Below are 19,819 nucleotides of genomic sequence, written 5' to 3'. Positions count from 1 at the left end.
TCTGAGACAAGCAGATTTTTTTGTGGAGCAAAGTGGAGGAGCAATTTACTTGCCTCACCATACAACAGGACACTGTGTATAATGTTATGTGCCTCATTACACGACTATTTAGTGAATATCTTTCCCACAAGACATCTAACTCAGATTGATTCTATCCAAGTAGAGTTGAAAACATTTGCAGCAAAATATTTTAACCAGTACAGCAGCAGCGATGTTCCTTCAAGCTCCAGCCAAGTGCCAGAGAAAGCACCACGAAGAAGAGCTCAAACTGCACAGGTCAAAAAGAGAAAAAAATGTTTTGTGGCGTCTGCCGGGGGCAACCCAACTTGTCTTAAGATTGGCTAAGATACAAACATAGCTACCTTGATAGTGGAGTGAGCTAGCCAAGTTTGACATCTGTCATGTTGTTGGTGTTGAAAATCCTCCTGCAAAGAATAATCTGAGTAGAATAGACCACTGGCTCTCAAACTGTGTGGGGTGGGGGCAGATCTGGGGCCAGATGCATAAAACTCTGTGTAGATTTGCTGTGAGTACGCACAAAGACAAATATATATATATGCATTCTTTTTCGTCAGATTTATAAAGCTTTGCATACGCCTGGTATTGATTAATACATCTCAATCAATGTGGAAAAAGTTGAATGTACACAAGCTTCATTTCCACTACAAACAATTACCCATAAATAGATGAAGAAACACTTCTATATCTTACATATCAATACATGTATAATAATAATTTAACCGATCATGTTGCAACAGCATCAGAACAGCTGTCATTACGAATGATGGTTATGTATGGCATATACCTGTGAACCATCAGCAGTGATATCTCAATCATCATTAATATCATCAGAAGGATAATCAATGGTTAATCTATAGAGCTCATATTGAACAGTCTTTACAAAGTGCTTCACAATTCAGGATCAAATCAAAAGTGCATTAAACAAGGAGATGATAGCTGCAGTGTAAAATGCTCCTCATTTTACCATGTGGCCTTAGCCATAGCTACGGTATATTCATTGTTGAGAGAAAAGTGCTTCCTTTTTGTTTTTGCTACAAGGCAATGTAACACCAAACACTTGGCACACAACAAGGGGCAGTGTGGAGGCCCTAAAGGCTTTCCAATGTCATGGTAATGGTCTCATCTGATGACAGCATATAATATCACAAGACAAAATTACTGATTGTTTGCTTGCTAGAATGTTAAATAACTGTCATTATTGTATCTTGCAAGCGTCTTTTAACACATCCATATTCAAACCACCAACTCAAGAAGGATTATTATAGATTTTTTTCTACTGGCCAAAAGGCAACAAAAGAGGCTGGGTGGACTGCACACGAAGAAAAGGCTGGAAGACTGGCTTTCTGTTATTGTCTCCAACTGATGGTTGTCTGAAACTAAGCTTCATTATTTAAAGTAAAATCCGTCACTTTGAAAATAATAAAACGGTTCAGAATCCTTTATTTCCTCATCTTTTCATCACCCTTCTACTATGCACTTTGTGTCAAATGAATGGTTTCCTCTGCATTGCAGCGATCATTGCTGCCACTTTTCAGACAAAGGCAGGAGTGCATGTTTTTTTTTTGTTGTTTTTTTTTGGGGGGGGGGGGCTGTCGAGGAAATGTCCAACTGCGTTCAACACAAGCGTGCATGTGAGCACAGGAAAAAAACAAAGGGGGGGGCAGAGAAATAGACAGAAGTGAGCTGAAGAAACAAAGAAAAAGCTACAGCTACCCTGCAATTATTCAGTCTCGCACCAGGCACCTAATGTATTCATCTCTGAGGGAACGAAATGAGAGAGTATGAGAAGCAGGAGGAGAGAGAGAGAGAAAGAGGTGGGAAAGAGGTCGCTCGAGGAAAGATATAATCTCAAGTCGTGATTGGTGTGCTTTTATGACTTTATCAACCCACACCAGTAAAGAAACCAGACAAATAAAGCCGTCTTTTTTGTCAATACAGACATAAAACAATCAATAGTGTTCCCAAAATCGTCGGGCAACAGAGGCCATGGCTTCCTAAACACCATTAGTGTATATCTGGAGAGAGAAAGCACAAGCACGCTCTAGTATGACATTATCAGGACCCGTGAAAATAACCAGCTTATGGCAGAGGAAACGATGAGCTAGCGACCTGTAGACAAAGCTTGATGCAGGCTGGGTAATTGAGACAGCATATTGCTGCAGAGTAACCTTCCCAGAGATATAACCATCATATAATGTGCTGTGGAGAAATTTCTCATTTACAGCCGCGTAATAGCACTTAGGTCAGAACAATGGCCCTCTCTACTTGGAAATTGGATAGGCTTTCTCATTAATATGTATTGTGTTAGGAATGGGCTCAGGATGGAGTAACACTGTGAATGGGCTAAGGTTTGCACAGAGGGGAAACAAAGTTGGGAAGTAGAGTTATAAATACAGAGAGAGCAGGTGTGTCAAATAGATGGCACCGGGTTCAAAGATGGCACCTTTGGTTGGGAAAGATATAGAGTAACTGAGGAGAAATGTGTACTTTTAAAGGTCATAAACTAGGGATGCAGGATCTGTTTTTTTTTTCAGCTGATACTGATAACCGAAGTTCCTCAACCTGTAGTTTATTCACACCTAAGGGTAAGAAACACAACACCATTGCCTACGGCAGCTCTCTCCACCAACCTGACCTCCTACTAAGTGCTCAGGTTTTGGTACTGTTGTTTTACCCAAGATTTCATGTTTATTTATTGGTTTCTTGTGGGGGATTTAGTTCTCCCAGCAGAATCCTCATAGCTGCACTGACTCTCTGAGAGCCCCTTTAAAGAGCAGAGCCTTTCCTGCAATAGCTAACTATGTGACCACATGTTACACATGATCAACTCCTTGTCGAAAGAGCTGAGCTTAACTTTCTTGGTGAATAATATAGAGTCCCGCCACTTGGACACCTCTGTGTACACAGCACTGAGACTGCAAAGGCCAACAAATGCTCTCCTTTTTAAATCAACATCTCATAATGAATTGACTAAGCACCCTTGCTCCCTTTTCAGCAAGTACAGTAATTTGTCACCTTCAAAGCGCAAAGCTGCTAAGTGCAAAACACAATCTTCTATTTCTGCCCACAGTGCAGCTCTATTAGAGCAGTTGGGGGTTGTGTTCTTCTCTCAGCGACACACTGAAGAGGGAGGTGAATTTCAGTGAAAGTCCAGTCTCCAGTTTCCTTTCCATTTAGAGTTTGTAGGAGTGTATATTTTAAGTAATTTCTTCAATCGATAGTCAGCTGCTTTAACAATCAATTATCGATTAATCATTAATAGCATATGAAATATGTCTAACATTTTTTCTTCAGAAAACTGTATTAACCACTGACATGATCTATGTTTGATGTAAAATCAGAGTCAGCTACATTAGGAGCTAAAAGAACAGATAAAGTAAACACCAAGTTACCTGAATGATGAACTTAATAACACAAAATCATGACTTCATTATAATTGCAGAGCTCCCATCCATTGCTTTTCAACAACTGGCAACAAAATCCAATCAAATCCGCGACTAAATGGCTAAAATGTCACAATATCAGTTTGTGTAAAATGTCTTTTGTGTATTTTTAAATGACAAATTATTGTATTTTAATTGAAAAATGTTCTCATACCAGTATTTTGTGTTTTATTTGGATATATTTGAAAAACAAGTATCTGTAATCTATTATTATAAAATACTCTTTGATGTATTTGTGCAGACAAGACATTTTTAATGGGTTAAATTATTGCCGGAAATCTTAATCTATTAATGATTAATCATTAACATCCCTATTTACCAGTCAGGGGATTTATACATAAAGAATTTGGAACATAATTTATCCACTGGGGACTGTGTTGAGTCCCAGGCTGAGGTGTTTTCAAGGTATTTAAACACAATTGGCCATGTTCACAGGTGGGAAGCTGGTGAGGGATCATCATGTCACAACAGTAGTGTCTGCTGTTGGTTGTTCTACGTACAATATCTCTTACTGTATTTCACCATCCAGAGGCCAAGAGTGAAAGTAAAAAGTGAGGCAGCAGCAAGAAGAAAATAGATCTGTCTGAGTATCATAATGTTCTATGGTACGTTTACTGCCAGTCTGACGAACTCTTGTACTTGAAAAGATTCAACTCTGCACTTCCTTTGTCTGAGAGTGCTTTAAACTCTCTTATCAATACGCTTTGTGAGTTACTATGAAGTAATGCTTCCCATGACTAAAAACTACAGCTACAGCTTTCTTGATCCCTGAAAATAATCGCTGCACATACCACTACATACTTACAGTACTAGGGTAGTACTAATCTAACCAAAGCTAACCTTAACTTTAGCCTAATCTAAACCTCAGAAGACCTGTGGATGATGTCTTAAATGTGTAATTTGATTGAATGGTGTTTGTAGTTGAGTTTATGAATTGGGCTCAAGAAGCAGCTCCTCTCCAAAGAGAAATACACCCATAAATCCTCTACAAACGCAGCTAGCTGGCACTGAGTAGCCATCAAGTTGCAAGTCACTCATCTGAACACACAAAACTAGATGACATAAAACTTCCTATCCACTTCATGGGTAAATTTAGCACACAGGCACATGAAATGTATAGAACTAAAAAAAATCAAACCAACTGAATTCAATTTAGCTAAAATCTGCATCAGACCTTATTCATACCATACACAAAGACCTAGAAAATAGGTGAATCTGATATTGCCATGTTGCTAATGTTCATAGAACATCGTAATCAATGTTGTTTGAGGTCCATCATCAAAACTGATTAATCATGTGACTTGTGTTGGTGTTGTTCCTGGAATATCATAATTAAAGTTGTCTCAAGCGGTCATTGCCAAGTGGGTTGTGTACAGGGCTCAAACTCAGTAGACCGGAGACTTGGTTAGGTTCAGGAAAACATGGTTTAAATTAAACCCTTTCACAGTGTTGGTGTACATAGTGTATATGTATTGTCACAGCGAGTCCATCTGTACTTCAAATGAATTCCAACAGCCTAGCCGTGTGGTCAATAAAAGAAACTTGAACTTGAATTATGACATTACAAAAAAAGCGTATGTGGCAAATAATGAAATTTACCAAGAACAAATTATATCATCTCAGTGATATACCTATGCTGTATTCTAAATAACAATTCATCTTTAAATCGCTGCTAGGTGACATAACCAAGGAACCAGCTTACAGTGAGAAGACATTCATGATCTCTTTATGGCAAATCCCACACCTACACTCAATAAAAGTTCCCAGCACTGTGAGGTGATAAAGGCACCACAACATACTACTGTATAATATATAAGAACTACACTATAATTAAATATGGACACTTAATTTAGAATTTGGAAGATTTTCCTGATCTTCTATCTTTCTATAATTGTGAGGACAGATGAATGCACATGAAACACATGAATGCATTACTCAAACACCCACACACACAAACCCCCCCCCCAAACACACACACATTTATTTACTCCCAAAAAGATTTAATATTTTTGGCACCGAGTTGATGATGTTATCCAGAGAGAATCACAAACCCATAAACCCCTAAACCCACCCGCACACACACACACACACACACACACACACACACACACACACACACACACACACACACACACACACACACACACACACACACACACACACACACACACACACACACACACACAGTCCATTCAAACTCTCCAGGCTATGAGTGTACTGATAAAGTGTACTCCCTGAGTGACTCCCCTGCTGCACCTAGCGCCAGCGACATGCAGAAGATTGTCATGGCAGATTTGTTCGACATGAAGCGATGGGGAGGAAACATAACTGCAGGGAATGTGTGATAGAGATGAACATCCAGTGTGGAAAAAACATGAAAGGGGACCACAGAGCGGGGGTGTCTGATGTGCGGTACCAGCTACTGCATACTGATGTAATGAAAAATTCACATCCTGAATCACGCACTTTATAATAATCATAGAAATGTATATGCATGTAAACTGCAGTTACTTTCATGAGTGTAAACTCTCGGCTGAGGTCCTGTTAGGACACGAGTAAAAACGTCTTTTGGGAGTGTGACACATTGCGTGAGTCCTTTTGTGACTGATGGCGTGCAAACTTTCAGACAAACATCACAGAACTGAGTTTAATGCGAGTCAAACAACCATTAGTCTCGGCCCCCAGCGCAGCAGCATTTCCAAACAGAGTGTTCCCCTCGTGGAGATTATGAGTCTTCCATTTTAAAAAATTACAGTCTTCGAATGAATTCTCAAGCAGTTAGCCATTAAATCTACAGAGATGAGAGAGCTGCAAAATTGTAAACTGAGGCAGAAATATAACATGATATTCTCTCTCCCAGCAGGGACCCACCTAGACAGAGAAAGCCGAGAGTCTTTCAGCTAGAACAAACAGGGTGAAGGGACTGCCATGGGTCCTTGTTAAAGTAATAAACTGCAGAGTATGAACAAGCTCCATAGGGAGGGCCTTTGATCAAGCTAACATCTCCCTCATGTCTGATGTATTTTAATCTAGGGAAAACATTGCTGCCTATGTATCTTTTCATCCCTCTTTTTCATTCAACTCTTGTGAGCAATGCAACCTCTAGAAATCTCATTATCCTCTTGCTTAATCACAGACACACACACACAAACGCATACAGTACAATCATTATTTTGCTGCTACCTCCTTCCTCTTCCTCTACTTTCTCATTTTCACCATTGAGCCCCTACCTCTCCATCTCCGGCTCACAGCTCTTGATGAGTTTGTGAGTCAGTGAGGAGAGACAGGGATTTCAGAGAAAGCCCAGCGCTCTGAACCTCCAGTGGAAGCTGATAATCCACGGAAGCGAGAGGTGGCGACGAAATTCAGCTAATACCCAAACAATTGCTATCAGTGCAACTCCCACTAAGGTGACAAAGCCCTACACAAATTTGGCTGTTATTGTGTGCAAACAGCAAGCTAATATGTGTGTAAAAATGACTAAGGCACAATGCCAGATGAAAGCCTGTGAATTTGATTTATAAAACAGAAAAGCAACTTGTCTTGTGTTCCTGATGGCCTTGTTGTCACCACATCATGGATTAGCCTGAGATGACAGCTGCTGAATCAGCCATCCTCAACTGCTGATGATGGCATCTAAACACATGTGAATTTTGAGGATAGAAATGGGCAGTAGTGACTAAAAGATTGTTGGGGCTATTATTACTGACTTCATTAGGGATGAAACAGTTATGAATATATTGGCCCCTAGGGTTTACATCAGCTATCTTCTTTAGCTCGTTACGACACCTTGCATGAAAGTCATCATTAATAAGAAAACACTCATCTTTTTAAGAAAGCCATCTTTCGCATTATTGCAATGAAGCATTTCCATTTAGAGGTCGTTTTTGAGAGAGAGCCAAAGGCAACGTACAAAACAAAACAGACTTTGACAGTTTGCTGTGTCATGACAAAGTAACCTCTTAGTAAAAGGCTTTCTTTAAACTTGGGAATAAAGCTTTTGCAGCAGAGAAGTAAACACACACTACATAATGTATGGCAAGAGCTGGAAAAACCTCCTTTCCACTAAAAGAAAAATAAAAGAACTGCTCCTGAGGCTGAGCAGTTTTACAAAAATATAATTGAGATTGTCTGATAAATATTGTGATGAGAAGGAAATTGCCAGTATTTCCTATAAACTGAACAACATGCCTGTATTTTGGGTCAACATAATATTTATGAAGAATCCTGTGAACAAAAATCAACTCCTAAATAAACTTGCATTGTTTTCTGTAGAAAATCTGACTAATCTAAGTCACTTTTAATTAAAAAAACACATTAGCAATAATACACGCAATAAAATGAAAATGTTTTCATACCCAAAAATGGCATTACATTTATTAAGCTCCACTGTTGATCATAACAGTCTATTTTGATATTAGACTTGTGACTCTCTTGTGACCATTTTTAGGCCATATAGCAAGACAGGATATACAGTATATCTCAATATTCTGAAATCTCCTCTAAAATCCCAAATCATAGAGGTTTCATTTCTGAGCTTTTATAGTGATGAGGTGCTCTATGTAACAATGTGTAGCAATTTAGATTAATTAATCAGTAAGCTGATTGTAATGTGATGGGGAAAAATTAGACCCAAGTCCTGTGGACTATTTGTTGAAGTTGGATTTCTCTGTGAACAGCTTGGGTCGGATTTCCTGTAACAGTTTAAAGGATGTGACTTTATGCATGTTCTTGAGTGCTTCGTCTCAGTGCCTCTTTCAGCTCCGCTAACAGAGAGCAACAGTAGCTACATTGGTTTAGAAATAGTCTGGTAACGTAAACTAACAAACGGCTGCCAGCACAACACAGACAGTTCCACAGAGCCCTTTTAAAAATATGATGTGCTGAAAATTGAACTTGGATAGTCGGACAACTCTGTTCACCAGCTGTCTGTCATTTGCACTGAGCAACTGCCGAGCTACCTGCTAGCTACCATTCTAAAACTGACAAGCAGCCAACACCTGGATCTTTTATGGAGTAAAAAACCTGTTACTGTTGGTTTTCATGAAAAGCAACAAAACACACGGCCCACTCCTTATTTTTTTCAGTGGTGTTGCTGCTTGTGCAAAACCAATCTTTGGCCAAGTGTTGATTTTACAGACACGGGAATGAAGAGAAAAACAGAATAAACAGCCAAGAATTTGTTGTTTTCCCAACTCACAGACCTAACATTAATTTTTCTTCATTTCTTCATTCAGCTTCATTAATTTACCAGCAGCAGTTGTTATTATAGGCGATGAAATCATCTATCCCCAGCTTCAACTTTTACTTTATTATGTACATTGTAATTAAAATTGTGGGTCTTGGATTTAGAAAATATACTTTTGCAAAAACTATTTCAAACAAACAATTAATCTTTAAGCTGCTCCCAAACCAGAAATGCAACATTTCTTGGCACCTTTTAAATGATCACAAACATGGCTATGATAAAGTGTTATTCAGCTTGTGGAAAAAGGTTGAAAAATCATAGCCTATTGGCAAAGTGAGATGTCTTCAGGGCAATAAAAATAATCACTGATAAAGTAACCACAGAATAAAGTTGCTCTGCTTCGCTGGTCCATGTGAAAACACCAAAAAATTTGGTAAAAGTTTTTAATTTGGCAATGTTGCATATTTTCACATTGAAGATCTGCCAGAAATTAAATGTACTTAATGAGAGACGGGTGTGGAGCTGTGTGTGTCTGCGTGTGTGTGCTGCTCTGCAGGTGGTGAGTGGAGGCTTAATGAAAGGGCCAGTTGTTTTTTGTGTGGGACTGATTTGCAGAGAGCAGATGGATTGGTCTCTCAGTCTCTCTGGTCTCAATCTTGTCCCACATTGCTGCTGTCGCCCCATTTAACAGCCGATTTCCTGCCAGCTCATCACAAACACACATAAACACACACATATACACTTAAAGGGAGAAGGCAGCAAACACAGTGTGAGGTAGTAGACCACAGACACACGCATAAAGGGAGAAAAGAGGGTGAAACAGTGGAGCATACACACAAACAAATGTATCCAGGCACACTGCAGATGATGGAGATATGGGCATCTTTTATGCATAGGCAAGCAGAAAAGTATTTACGTATAAAGGGATACACACAAGCACACACACGTACATTTACAGACACACACTCGCACAGTAAAGTCCTATGGGGAGGCATGGTTGGACACTATACACTTTTTAATGAGCCTGCTCCAGATGTCTTCCCAGGCAGCAGCGCATGAGTGGTTGATTAATCAAGTACGTTTTACTAAGAAACACTGACACGTACACACTAATCCTAATTTATCACAAAAACGCAGTAATCTCAATTTATCACAAACACAGTAATCCCAAATGACCACCCCCTCCTTCTGCCCCATTATCTCCCTCACACACGCACACACACGCACACACACAAACACACTGTGCCTTATTTTATATATGCTCCTGCATCTATCTATTCAGTTAAATCTGCTATTTCCTGTTTTCATTTCCACTGCTTCATCCTTCTCTCTGACAGATTACAGCGCACACTCACCAACACCTGACTGATTCACACTTAAAGTTGCACTTGCTCCGTCTTTCGGTTGCTCTTACACCCACATAAACTAACACATGGCATGCTTCAACTACTGCTCTGCCCACACACGCGTACACACATGTGGATGGGAGCAGACCTCGGTCGGAGCACAGGATTGCTTATTTTAACTCCAGCAGTAGTGAGAAGTGGCTGGCCTCCACAAAATGACCTCTGACTTTCAATCTTCACACCTTGTACAGCAGGAGATTATAATGGCGCTTTTTTTCCCCCCTCTGCCTTGCCACTGGCAGTCAGCCTTCACTCCGGGTCATGCGATATCACCGGTCAGCCAATGTGTTAATGACATTTCACTTGTGAGATATGGCTTTGTCGGATGCGGGCTTCAGCGTGCAAGCAATTCCAGTAGGGCAAACAATGTGCAGTGTGCAGCGATATGGCAATTCATGGTTGTTAGGGTCGTTATTTGCAGTATTTGCCTCCGGACAAACGAACATGCTGAGAAGTACCTTAACATTACTGTGTGTGCTTCACCGCCTGTAATCCACATGGATTTCACTCTCTCAGATTTCTAAACAAACTACAACCTACAACCAACTTGCTAGAGAAACTTGCGCTGCTCTAACAAATCTGTGTATATTTTCAGACTCATCGTTAAATGCAGTCATTTTAAAGATGACGCCTCATTCCAATTCAATTTTCTTACCCTACCTATACTGGCGTGCCTAACATCTTTTCTCCCCCGTTAGTCTCAGGTCTAACAACACTCTCCCACATGCCATGTTCTTCCTACTCTCAATACAAAAACCACAGGGGGATAATGAAGCAAATCTCATGGAGACGTGCGCCCACCTGGAGTCTCACGCCCCGGGTTACTCGACGCCTCCATGCCCACCATCGATCCCCATTCGACCCTGCGTTCAACCCTTCTTACACTGTCCTCATTCAACCATTCTTGAGCCTAAGTGTCATTCTTTATGTGTTATCTTTGTTCGTGAACATTTGTTTTGTGCTCGCCAGGGACTGATGTAATCAACTCAACCACTGACTCAGGAGACAATCTCAGGAAATGTAAGGAAATTCAATGCGTCATCACACTGTAATTTCCACTTGTGGTTACAGCTAAAGTTATATAGGCTTGCTGTAATGGACTTCCATATAGGGGCGAGACTTACAGAGAATCCTGAGAGGGTTCAGGGGAGCTGTAAAAAAGATTTTAGGCTGGATATCGTACTGTACCTCAGCAAGAGCGCAAGAAGAAACAGGGGAGACTTTTGCTGTCAGTCTATTAACATTAAGTGGATTAATTCTGTTGTAAATTAGTCACAGCTGTAAAGAACTGTTAGCTGAGTAAATAACATGTATTCACATGTATTTCCATGTATGCCTCACACACAGCCAAAGCATATTCTGAGAGAAGAAGGCTGTCCATCAGTGCAGAATCCCTAAAGGTAGTGTATATAATATTAGCCTCCCACCCTACTGTCACTGCCTTGGATCAGACCAATAACTTTCAAGCTACCGTCTGGCCTCTCAACCTCCCATCCGCCATATTAATCTTCTTTTACAAGCATGCTGATTTATCTCTCACCACTTGACCACAGATATAGAAAAAGCAGCTTTTCTGCTTAAGGTCATTCGAATGAAATTCACTGGTCATACTGGTTCTGCTTTGGAACCTGCATTTACTTTATGGTTTCTTTGCCTCATCCTTATATTCCAGGCTATTTTATGTTTCCAGTGACAGGTGGTGCAGCTTTGACAAAGTGGCACGAGGCAGTGAAGCGCCAGCAGGACCATGGAGAGTTATAGCACAGCAATATGCAGTGACATTACAGCATTTCAACTCGGTGAAGGGACTGTTTACACACAAACACAGAAATGCATGCATTCACACACACACACACACACACACACACACACACACACACACAGCACATGTCAGTACCTTCTGTGCGGATGGTGAAGGGGGAGTCCCCCAGTCTCTTGGCCGAGAACTGCCCCCCCAGAGAGGTCATTAGAAAGCAGAGGCTGAAGAAGCCTATTCCCACCACGAATATCCTGCAACACATGGGGAGGAGAGAGGGAAAAGATGAAAAGGGAGTTGAGATAGATAGACATATTTATAGGGAAGGGCAGGTAAATAGATGTTTTAGGTGGAAATATGAAGATGAGGGTAGAGACATGGGTGGATAGTGTGACAGTTGGAGGCAGAAAAGGGAGTGGATGAAAAGTGAGAAAAACAATAAAGACGAATGAAAGCAGACAAACAAGCTGACAGATATGGAAGACAGGTTTGCAGGGCAGAATGATCGACGGCGAGAAAAAAAGCCAGTGACGAGGGGATGAGGGAAAATGTGGAAGAGAGTAGAAGAGGAGAGGAGTAGAGAAACAAACAGGCAGCACTTCCAGAAGGCAGACAAAATAGAGCGATGATCACATGTAGAAAAGTAGAAATTTGAAGCCAAAAGGCACTTGAAACATTTCAGTCCGTTGATGTTATCGGCTAGCATACATCTAGGACAACTGACAAAATAAGGGTGAGCAGTTTGTCCCTAAGTGCAGGCAAAATGGACGTGATTATTTATGTAATATCAGAGGCACGCAGAGGGGAAGGGATGAAAAGGCAAGAGGAGGACAGAAACAGTCTGAAAAACTGAGACTTTTAAGGTGAGAATGAGAGTGTTAAGGTTGCTACAACTTCAGCTGAAGTCTCTGAGCATACTCTCACCTCTGTCTGAACCATACAAAATTAGGTCAACAATAACAACGGGCCATACAGTTTTCACTTAGATTGCTACTCCTTGGTGTGTCACCCTGAGTTATGAAATTTAGTTCAGTTCAGTTCTCTGATCACTGCTTTGTTGAATATAAAATGTCCTGTTGGGTGACAAAATGTTGTTGCAAAAGTTTCTCCTGTCCATACCGACCTCAAAAAGATGCCTTTGAAAGGCAGTTCAAAATGTACTGTAAGTGATTGGGGACAAAATCCACAGTCCTCTGTTGGACTACAGCTATGATTGGGGCTCGAGACTAATGGTGTCCCAGGGCAATAGAAAATGTGTTTAGGACAAACAGAGATCTTCCCTGGGTTGACACTGGCTGGTTACTCAGCGTGAGACCTATGAAAAAAAATGACACATTAAAAATCCAAAAGGAGGGAGTGAACTCATTAGTGAAGAGAGACGCATCCTATTTTTTCCCTGATAATGATACATTATGAACAAGATATCCATGTTGAAATTGGCGGGAGGAGAGCAGCTGGTGAGGAGCAGAGTCCTGCTGTGTCTGGCAAAGGGAGCTCACAGCTAACTGAGCTAAACACTGAGAAATACAGAGTTTGTGTTCAGAGGAACATGAAGCATTAAACAGTAAGCTTCAGGTCAATGTGAAAAAACATGTTCCTATCGTTTCATATTGTATTGTTAAGATGCAACATGGTACTAAGTTAAGGTACCAAGTCATGTTAATCAAATGGCTTCCTGCCCAGTGTCACGCTGCCCAGATCATGAAAAATAATGATTAGGTACCCCGCATATTTCAAGATAATTTTCACCATAAAAAAATAAAATGAAAAAAAAAAAACATTTTTGGGATTATTTATTTTCTAATTTTGGCAAGAGACATCTGTTGGGCCATGTGTAACATTATGAACAATGTGAAGGAGCAACATTTTGATTCTGGGACAGTTTTGGGACAGTTTACATTCACTTCAGGATTGTTTTTCGGGACAGTGGCGAAAAAAAATTGTCTGGGGCCCCGATAAATCTCCAGCAGCCTGCTTTGGCTAAGTCAAGAGGGTATCTTCGTGACGAATATGAACAGGAGGACTGATTTTAGCCACTAACTCTTTCAATGTACACACAGGCGTGTGACTAGTTTGAAAAATGGTAGATTCATCCTTCAAACTGGTGCTCATGTTTTAAAATCCATCCAAGATGTAGGTTTTGTGCAAATCTGAGCTTTGAAACATAAACTTCTGCTATACCCCGCTTCGTTGAACAGATCTGATATCTGAAACTCTACCGTACCTCCGAAGGGAAAATAAAATGAGACTCTGTTTGTTCTCTCTTGTTAGACAGCCATGAGAGAATCAGATCTTTGACTTAAAAGAGTTGATAATCAGGTCTTTTGTATCTGTGTAAATCCTGCCCTACTTAAGCTACTCTCTTCTGTGTATATGGATCAAAGGTTATCTTATGATGCCAAGGCTCTTTGGGGAACTGGGGAGGCAAAGCTGTCTGTGATTCTCGTCTGCTGGACAAAATACCAGTCAGCCTTGCATGACTAACAAGTCAAGTCCCACTTTAAAAATGTGTGCTGCCCTGCTGCTAACCCCCAAAAAGAGTAAGTTCTTTGAGGATTTTGTAGAAGCAGTGCAGTGCAAAAGCAGATTCATGCTACAATGAATGGCTAACACTCGAGTAGATACATTACATAATTTAGCAGCTGTAGCCATTTTCAAATGTCTTCATTATGTAAATTTGTTTGGGTTAATTGATGATATTTTTTCAAAAATATATAGGGCTCCAACAATCATATACAGCATATGATAAATTCATTTAAAGCAATAATAGAAATGACATAAAACAGCATGAAGAAAAGCAGCTTTTGTGATAAAATAATCACAATGCGCTTCATAATTTAAGGCCAACCTTGGACAGGTAACCTTTAAAACTTTTAACTTCTGCATCATAGGTTGGAAAACTGAATCTTAACATAACAAATGAATGAATTATTCATATCTATTGCTTTCTCTTCAAAGCCAGGCAAAAGCTATTTGCTTGAAAGCACACTAACGGCCCGGTGTGAAAGCTGACGGCACTTCCTGGAATGGAACGGTAAGCAGCTCCAGTCACGCAAATCTCTTAACGAAACCTCTTAATATTGATGAGGCCGTAAGAAATGAGTTCCTATCAGCAGGGAGGAAGAATGGGCACTTAAAAGAACATTTGCTGAAGTGATCTGATTGACCCAAAGGGATCAAGACTATGTTGAATAATCTGTTAAGTATAGAGCGTGGTGGTTTGGCATGCTCCCAGGGTGACTATATTCCAAGACAGAGCCGATGTGTCTTGTCCTGCGTCATAAAACACTGGCTTCAAGGACAGACGGTGGAATGTGGCTCTCAACACAAGAACATATTGACAGTTTATAATCATCATCATGGAGGAGGCTCTTATCTAACGGGTTGCATCAAACATGCTTACAGCTATCTGATCGCTCTGAAGAGGAAAGCAGTTATACAGTCGTCACAGTTAAATTGGTCATTTATCCTCATTTTCCATACATTTTGTTGAGCAAAGTGATGAGATTACATTGTGAGCGGGGATCTAATGAATTACCGTACTGATTACACTGCCAACAAGACAAACTGCAATTTGTGCATGAATACATGTTGAAATCCTTCCAATTCTGATTATCAGCTTAATTTGCTGGTGGTGTAAACAGATTATTAAACAACACTTTAATGTGATGATCACTGGGATCAGCAGTGTGAGTTTCATCACGCCAAAGGGCGCTCCTGCATCTAGCATTTCTTTATTGATTTACACTGAAAACATTAGGAAATTATAATCACACTGTATTTACATTAAACTCCCAGCGTCTGAGCAGCTGACACATGCTCATTGGCTATGCTTTGTCATTTACCTCTGTCTCTCCCAGGATACTGTAATATTATGAAATAATAAAATATTACCCCCATCTGTTCCAGGCATATTGCAGAACTAATTAGAATAGCTCAATCATTGTCAGAGGACCACAGAGCAGCAATACGTTAACTGATAGGAATCCAATCCCATACAATCATTACGATCAAGGGATTATTTGTCATAAAATATAACGCCCTGATCCAGAGATACTTTCTGCTTGGATTAAACACTTTCTACCATCTGGTCCGCAAGCCAAGTAGGTGGAAGGTGAAAATGAGAATCACTGAATTCAGACCTCATCCTCACTGCATTGTACTATTACAGTACGTAAAACTAAAGAAAATCCAATGACAGCTTTGAGAAGATAAAAGACATAAGGCAAAATTGGCTGGTTTTACAGTTAACCATCAAGTTTTCAAATCCACTTCATCCACTCTTCTTCATCTCTCTGTGACTAAAGGATTAATAATCCTGTGTGTGTTTATGTGTGCGTGCAGGACAGAGGAAAAGGTATCAGCGCTTGTAAGCAACCCAGAGATTGATGGAAAGAGAAAACAAGGAGAAAAGAAGAAAAATATTCAGCTCATGTGGGTGAGCCGAATCTCGCCCGATGCGGTCCTAGGGCGATCGTTTGCTCTCTTATCATTTAGCCGTTTTCCAAAGTGGCGTTAGGTGGGTGATATGAGAGGATTAAGGCCCTGGTCCTGCTTGACGAGTCTCTAATTAACAGGCTTAAAGTAAATGCTCTGCTCCCTATAATTGGATCAGAAGGAGAGATCTGCTATCAGCTAATTGGCTTCCTCGCACATATAGACTTATCAGATTTTGCCTGGAGGTACATGATTTTGAAGCGAAGGGAGTTTTGCCAGGCGTGGAGGAGCCGTGGTGTGTCGATGTTAGTTGTGGTGTTTTTCAAGAAACTTTTCCTGGCGTCTGAAATAGCTGAAACTCTGGAACCTATTCAGATCTTGTGGTGTTCATACACTGATGACAGGGATTGGGAAATTTCACATTACCTGCAGTGTGACAAGCAGCATTTTTGGCTATTAACACTGTTTTTAATTAACTGTTCTGCTTTAGTTCTCTTCAATAAATCAGACAGGCCCATGAAAAGATAAGTTCACCCAATAATGAAAACTCAGTCAATATCTACTCCCTGGATGTCGATTGAAGGTTTTGTAAACATTTCTAGAGCTTCACAGCAAAATGGCCTTGCAGCATTCTCCTAAACAACTGAAGTAGATGGGGACATGTTTTAAACGTAAAAAAAAAAAATGGGAAACATAAAATGGCTCCATTCAGCGTTTACCAAGTCTCTGGAAGCTCCAAGGTCCTAAATTGATTTGAAGGGGTGTTATTTCCAACCCTTTTAAAGCTGAAATCTTCACTGTAGCTGCTTTGCTAAAAGCATTAGCGCACACCCCATCGGAAGTGGGTGCACAAGCTCAATGGTGCTTGCTCTTGTACGTTTTAAAACAAGTCCCCATCTACTTCAGTTGTTTAGGAGAATGCTGCAACGCTGCTTTGCTGTGAAGCTCCAGAAATGTCTTGTGGACTAACCCTAGGAAACTTCCCCAGACGTTTCATTTTCAAGCATGGAGGTGAGTAGAGAATGACTGAATTTTCAATTTGGGGTGAACTTATCCTTTAAAATTCCTGCCAAATATGAAAACATAGCGAGTCCTCTTTCTCGCCTGAATACCTGTCTACTGCTCTATCCCTCATTCAAGTCTCTCTCAATGTTTTCACTTCTTTCAAGTCCAACAATCCAATAAATGTCATAAATCAATTCATTAATCATCTGTCAAAGAAAAACTGCCATGTCTACTATTCACAGTACAATGACTGAAAACCAAGATCAGGCGAGAGACCCGTTTTCATTTTGAACACAAACAAATCACCTGTGACAAGCTCCTATTCTCGGTGCTGTCAAGGCTAGTGTAGCCTTGTCACAAAGGCAACTAATTTAGTGGGTTTGGATAAATGCTTTATCCACCAAGCAGATAGCAGGTGGATCACAGGGAACCCACTTTTCTTTACAGAGGTTGCTGCACAGCTGCTGCATCACTGCTCCAGCCTGCTGGTGTAATCCATACAGTGACAGTGTTTGCAGGTGGAGAGCGGTAAGAAAGTGACTGTCAGGAGACCCTCTATCTTTTGTATCTCCTCAGAATTAATAGAGAAATTCATTTAAAAGACATGAAGACCTGCCATTCTCCAGTACATACAAGGGCAAATCAAATGAAGCAGGTTGCCACATCACGACTCTATGGACTGTAAAATATCAGCTGTTTAAGTGGTTAACATGTCTCCACAAACACAGCCCAGCCACACTGTGATAATGGAGCTATCCATGCAGGAGCAAAGTAAGTTAGCGCTCGGCTGACTGGTAGTACAGGCTTATTTACAAGGGCTTCGTTCATGATTTATCGCTGCGTGTTGTCTCTTCGTCCATGTGGATCTAAATCTAATTCATCTGGTGGGGAAACATCTGGTGTGTGGGCGCATGTGTGTGTGTGTGTTTAGGTGAGTAGTGGCACACATACACATATATAATGTACGTACACAGCTGTGCACTAACAACTCAGTCCTCAAGCTAAAGAGCTAAAACACACATTGTAATAATTGATAGCTCACCACAGTGCTGGAGGCTACAGAGAAACTGGGTTCAGAATAACGTCGTCAGCTCTTTGTCTCTTACCTGAACGGTTTGAACGTCACTAGACATCTTCTGACCATTATTTTACCGTCGGTGCTGCCAGTAATCATTTTCCAAAACGAGCGACCCCTGACATTGTTGCTAACCTCCCAGCCTGGAACTTGAGGTGACCAAACATTTTCTTTATCTGCGTCCCATCCAGCAGCAGCAGCAGCAGCAGCAGCGGTCCACGGCGGCTGTCAACTCGGTTATTTTGAAATTTAAATGAACACGCCACCCATAGGTGCTTCTTTATCCCTCCGGTAGAAATGGGACAAAGTTTCATTCAGCAAGTCTCCTCTCCTTTGTCCGAAAATGTCAGTTAAAGCGTTAATCCGTCGTCAGGCGCACACTCTGAATCTGACGGGAAGTCGCTGCAGGTTGTGTCGACCGTTAGAGTCATATCCGATAGGAGTTGTGTCAAAAAAAAAAAATGGCGTTGTTGTCTAACATGTGAGTAAAAGTGTGTTTCCTTTGAAAACCTAACTACGTTTTCTCACGAAGAGGAGAGCAAGCCGCGTGGTAGGTTTTAACTTCACGGCGAAACCGGCGAGAGTGTGGCAAGTCAGCCGTCTTACCGCGTACTCGTTCACTTCTCAGCGAGCAAGGTAGCTTCAGGCAAGTGGGGAACATCCGGTTGAGCTTTTCAAAATAATATAGCCCCTTGACGTGTGTGACCAATCCCAACAATAATAATAATATTTTTTATCTATAAAGCGCTTAAGATACTTAAAGACACTTTACAAAATTCCATTAAAAATACATAGGCAAGAGAGACACATTTAAAAAAAACAAACAAACTAACCAATTGTGTGCAATCATGTCATTTGCATTTTTAAAATCCAAAATCCACAAGGGACTCGGAATAAGTTTTGCCCATTATCATTCTACCTCAGAATCAGATGAGGAAAGAGTCCACAGAAATAGGAATAATTAAACTTTTTGTCAATGCATTTTAAACTTATAGTCTTAGGACAGTGATCAATAGTGAAAAAGAAAAAGAAAACACTTTTTTTTCTGTAGCCTGGTGATCCTGTGAGTGCATCGGCCAGGATCTTTTTCTTTTTTTTCTTGTCTTTTTATGTCTGTATTCTGCTTTGTTTGCTGTACTTGAGCCAAAAATAATACACAAATTATTTAACAAAGCCGTCCCAAAAAAAAAGGCCCATTGATTTAAGAAAAAAGCTTTTTAATCGATTTCGATGGCGCAATTACCCCAGGGCTATAGGCCAAAGCACTTAAACCACTGCATAGTGCAGAAACATTCTGTGCTTATATTTGGGAAGAGGTTTCTCACTATTTCCTGTGTGGTCGCAGCTTCCTCCGGCTGGCTTGACGCTGGTCCAGTAGTGATGGACGGATCCGGCTGATGTGAAGCCTCAGCAGCCGCATTCACCTCTGTATGGCGCCATCTACGGCTTTTAAGTTGTGACACGAGGAGCACTCAAGCTTCTCTCAAA

The 19,819-nt window shown here is 40.7% G+C and overlaps 1 protein-coding gene across 3 annotated transcripts in view; it reads right to left on the bottom strand.

Annotated features, from left to right (window-relative positions):
• The window catches only part of LOC311272544 (alpha-1,6-mannosylglycoprotein 6-beta-N-acetylglucosaminyltransferase B-like), a 123,558-nt gene extending 104,582 nt beyond the window's left edge, over positions 1-18,976 (bottom strand). For 2 of the 3 annotated variants that reach the window (XM_084379035.1, XM_084379036.1), the window contains exons 1-2: positions 18,363-18,976; positions 11,956-12,068 (exon numbers count right to left, since the gene is read on the bottom strand). In XM_084379035.1, coding sequence (XP_084235161.1) covers positions 11,956-12,068; positions 18,363-18,430 — 181 coding nt within the window. In that variant the 5' untranslated portion in view covers positions 18,431-18,976. The remainder of the gene's footprint in view (positions 1-11,955; positions 12,069-18,362) is intronic. The other variant, XM_084379034.1, reaches the window with a different exon arrangement.
• Positions 18,977-19,819: the final 843 nt, after the last annotated feature.

This window comes from Pagrus pagrus (assembly GCF_965226575.1).
Source record: "Pagrus pagrus genome assembly, chromosome: 2".
NCBI lineage: Eukaryota > Metazoa > Chordata > Actinopteri > Spariformes > Sparidae > Pagrus > Pagrus pagrus.
Note: the sequence above shows the minus strand (reverse complement) of the source record. Positions and strands in the feature narration are given on the sequence as shown.